The following is a 4,773-nucleotide window of genomic DNA, read 5'->3' as shown; positions in this document are numbered from 1 at the left end:
TCGACATCACACATCATCATCATTTGACAACTTTAACAACATCGTCAACATCACACATCATCACCATCTGACAACATAAACAACATCGTCAACATCACAGATCATCATGATCTGACTACACCAACATCATAACACGAGTAACATTAGTGAGTGTGGAAGATGGTCGACAGGGAAAGAGTACGAGGAACGGCAACCATCATTCTCCCTAACTATTTGTTAAACTCATCAACCAAGATCCCTAAACATCTTCCACTAATGAACCTCATCGTCAACCGAGGACGTCATCGTCATCCAACGTTGCAGTATAAAATGCTGGATTTCGAACTCTGAATTGAAGGGGGGGAGACTCTAGAGCAAATGCAGCGGCGGCGGCGCTTCTTCTCCGCGGCGGCGACCGGCAAAATCGCCGGCGGAGCTCCGCCGGCCATCGCCGATCCCGTAGAATCCATCTCCGCCGCTTCCAGCCGACATTCGAGAGCAATTTCCGACGATTTTGATGGCCAGGAGAGTCGTCTCTCGCAACTTTCCCGATTATTTTCGAATTCCCGTTCTTCTTCCTCGAAAAGTTCGAATTTTGAATGCTTCCCCCGTCCGGATCTGGAGCTAGCCGATCGTTCCGAAGAGGGCATCATCAATTGTCTGCTGGAGAAGCAGCTCAACCCCCGGGACGCCTTGAATTTCTTCATGCGGATCAAGCGTATAGATCAATCCTTGTGCGGGGTGGATGCCTTCTGCGTTCTGATCCAGATTTTGGTGCAGTACCAGCACTTTTCAGCCGCTCGGGCGCTTATGATTAAAGCGTTTTCCGATCAGAAAGGCACCGATTTAACCCTCCTGTCAGCTCGCCTGATACATTGCTCCAAGAAATACGGGTTCGACTGTGATTCCAAGGTCCTTGACCAGGTCTTGACCTGTTTACTCCGAGCAGGCAGAGAAGAAGACGCTCTGGCGAGCTTCTACGCCATGATTAACCATGGAGTAACCCCTCATATCACTGCAAGAAACTGCCTTCTCTCCGCTCTATTCAAAACTGGAAAATCAGATAAAGCTGGCAATCTGTATGAAGAAATGCGCCAGAGAGGTATGGATTTTGACTGTTTCACTCTTGATATTATGATGCAGGCTTTTTTGAAACAAGGTAAAGAGATGAAGGCTGAGGAGTATTTCTCTGAGATGACAGCCAATGGGTTGGTCCCCGATGCGGTGGCCTTCTCTACTGTAATTCAGATTCTCTGTAAAAAGCCTGATCATCGAAGAGCTTGCCAGCTTCTTGATCAGATGAAAAGCTTATCCATGATTCCTTCATCCACGGTCTACACCTGGGTGATTGCTGCCTGCGTGAAGGAGAGAAATTTAACCCAAGCCCTTCAATTGAAAGATGAAATGTTGTCATCTGGCTGGAAGATGAACGTGTTTGTGGCCACTAGCCTTGTTCAAGGTCACTGCCAAGAAGGGGACTTGAACTCAGCGATGGAGTTGCTATCTGATGTAGTAAACAGGCATGGTGTGTCCCCCAACAGTGTGACTTACAGTGTTTTGATTGATGGGGCTTGTAAATGCGGTCGCGTCGAGAAGGCCTTGGAGGTTTATCAAGAAATGAAGATAATGGGTTTCTTTCCAAGCACTTATGCTGTAAACTGCTTGATAAAGGCTCTGCTAGAAAGTGATGACTTGGCCGCTTCGATTAAGCTGTTTGATGAGAGTGTTGCCCTGGGCATGGCCAATGTGTTTACCTACAATGTTGTTATGCATTGGTTTTGTTCACAGGGGAGGATGAAAGAAGCTTATGATGTGTGGGATAGGATGGTGGAGAAAGGGATCAAGCCCAGCATTGTTTCTTACAATAACCTCCTTGTTGGTCACTGCAAACAGGGAGATGTGGACTCGGCGGCGATGCTGTTTGAGCAAATGTTGGGGTTGGGGGTGAAAGCTGATGTCTTTTCGTTTACGACTATGATTGAAGGGTATTTCAGGAAGGGAGATGTTGACTCAGCCTTAGATTTGTATGGGACTATGCTGGGTTCGGGTGTGTCTCCCAATGATTTCACCTTCAACACCATCATCACTGGGATGTGCAAGATGGGTCTCCTTTCTGAAGCCATGGCCATGCTCACTAGATTCAAGGAAGAGCAGGGGTTTCAGCCTATGTGTATGACCTACAACAGCATCATTGATGGTTATGTGAAGCATGGTGACATAAGTGAAGCGCTCTCCGTCTACCATAAGATGTGTAATGACGGTATCGCCCCTTCTGTGGTCACCTACACCATCTTCATGGATGATTACATCAAGAGAGACAGTGGGGACTTGGCAATGAAAATTAGAAACGATATGATCAGAAAGGGACTCCAGCTTGATGTTGCCGCGCATAATACCGTGATAGACGGGTTCTGCAAGAATGGAAACATGGACATGGCTTTAAAGCTCTTTAATGAACTGCTCGAGAGCGGCTTCTCGCCGACTGCAGTCATCTACAACAGTCTCATAAGTGGGTATAAGAGGCAGAACAACATGAAGGCATCATATGATCTGTATAAGAAAATGTGTGAGGAGGAAATCCCTTGTGACGTGGCCACTTACACAACTATGATCGATGGGTCGTTGAAGGCGGGTGATCTCGGCTACGCGTCGGAGTTGTTTGATCATATGATGTCCAAGGGGATATCCCCAGATTTTGTTACTTACTCATCTTTAGTGCAAGGGTTTTGTGGTGGAGGGAGTCTTGCAGATGCGAGAAGGATCATTGATGAAATGAATAGGCAAAACAAGACCCCCAGTGCCCTTATGTACAATGCCTTGATTCAAGGGTATTTTCGGGAGGGTAATTTGGAGGAGGCGTTCAGACTGTATGATGAAATGCTGGAAAAGGGTATTGCATCGTGTGGCCGAGGGTTTGGTATTAATAACAACTCAACCAATCAGGGGAGTAAGTGTACTTAGTGGCTGATAGTTAGAATTTGTGGCTTGAGCTTTTCTTTTGTAAAACCAAATACTTAGAATGCATGCCGCATGAAATCATCCAAGATTGGAAAAAAGATGGAATTTTGTTTTGTGCAGATCAGATTTTGAGGTAACATCAGGATAACTTCGCCACTGTGTGAAGCTACAGATGATGGCCTGTCTTGTACACTAATTCTTTGAGACCAGACACAGGTTAGTCTCCCTCTCTCTCTCTCTCACTATCTCTTCCCCTAGAAGTATCTCTCTCTCCCTGTGTCTCTCTTGTCGACATGCAAATTCTCTCTTTATTTATTTCGCTCTTGATCTATCCGTGCAACTCTTCCTGTATCTATGTCTCACACACTCTTTATTCGTATCTCCTTTTATCTCTCCATTTAAATCTCTCTCGCTCTCTCTCTCTCCTCTGTATCTCTTTTTAATCTTTCTGTGTGGAACTCTTTCTCTCTCACACACAATCCCCTCTTTCTCTGTATCTCTTTTTATCTTCTTGTCCCTCTTATTCACATTCTCTCTCTCTCTCTCTCTCTCTCTCTCTCTCTATTTGCATCTCTTTTTAATCTCACCATGAGCTGTGCTGCTCATGCAATCATTCTTTCTTTGCATCTGTTTTCACACTCGCTGTATCTCTCTCACCCTCTCTGCCTCTTTCTCTCTCTCTCTCTCTCTCTCTCTCTCTCTCTCTCCTATCTTCTTCCTCTTTTTTATCTCCCTCCCGCTATCCACCTCTCTCCCTCCCTCCCACCTCTTCTCCCTCCCTGCCTCTATCCACCTATATATACTGCTAACAAACCTACACTTCCTTTATATATTGCTCTTCACGCACTCTCCCTCTCTTTCTCTCTCTCTCTCTCACACACACACAAACATACACTTTCTTTATATATCTCTCTCATACACACTCTCACTTTCTCTATCTCACACATAGGGTTTGACTGTCCCGGTCTGGTTCCGGTCTAGTCATGTTGACTAGTCAATGTGAAAATCAAAGAAGAAGAATGAAAAAAAAGCATGGAAAAAATGATAAAATAAGACAAAAAGAAGAACAAGAATAAAAAGAGAAAAAGAAGGAAAGAAAAATGAAAGAAGAAGAATAGAAGAGTAAGAGAGGAAGCATGGGAGAAGAAGAAAATAAGAAAAAAAGAAGGAAAGAAGAAGAATAGAAGAGTAAGAGAGGAAGCATGGGAGAAGAAGAAAATAGGCAGAAAAGAAGAAGAATAGAAGAGTAAGAGAGGAAGAATGGGAGAAGAAGAAAATAGGCAAAAAAGAAGAAAAGAAGAAGAATAGAAGAGTAAGAGAGGAAGAATGGGAGAAGAAGAAAACAAGAAAAAAAGAAGGAAAGAAGAAGTACGGAAGAACGAAAGAAGAAGAATAGAAGAGGAAGAGAGGAAGAATGGGAGAAGAAGAAAACAAGAAAAGAAGAAGGAAAGAAGAAGTAAGGAAGGACGAAAGAAGAAGAATAGAAGAGGAAGAATGGGAGAAGAAGAAAACAAGAAAAAAAGAAGGAAAAAAGAATGAAAGAAGAAGAATAGAAGAATAAGAGAGGAAGAATGGGAGAAGAAGAAAACAAGAAAAAAAGAGGGAAAGAAGTACGGAAGAACGAAAGAAGAAGAATAGAAGAGGAAGAGAGGAAGAATGGGAGAAGAAGAAAACAAGAAAAAAAGAAGGAAAAAGGAATGAAAGAAGAAGAATAGAAGAGTAAGAGAGAAAGAATGGGAGAAGAAGAAAATAAGAAAAAGGAAGATGAAAAAAGAAGAGAAGAAAAAAAGGAAAACGGCAATGAAGAAAGAAAGTAGAAGGTATGAAGATGAAAAT

The 4,773-nt window shown here is 43.4% G+C and overlaps 1 protein-coding gene across 1 annotated transcript; it reads left to right on the top strand.

Moving 5' to 3' along the window:
• Positions 1-317: 317 nt before the first annotated feature.
• On the top strand, positions 318-3,268 carry LOC144711025 (uncharacterized). The gene has a single exon (XM_078584935.1). It carries the CDS (start codon positions 358-360, stop codon positions 2,938-2,940), a length of 2,583 nt encoding a protein of 860 aa, XP_078441061.1. The 5' UTR covers positions 318-357; the 3' UTR covers positions 2,941-3,268.
• Positions 3,269-4,773: the final 1,505 nt, after the last annotated feature.

Source organism: Wolffia australiana, chromosome 13 (assembly GCF_029677425.1).
Source record: "Wolffia australiana isolate 7733 chromosome 13, ASM2967742v1".
Taxonomy (NCBI): domain Eukaryota; kingdom Viridiplantae; phylum Streptophyta; class Magnoliopsida; order Alismatales; family Araceae; genus Wolffia; species Wolffia australiana.
This window is presented reverse-complemented; position numbering and strand designations above follow the sequence as displayed.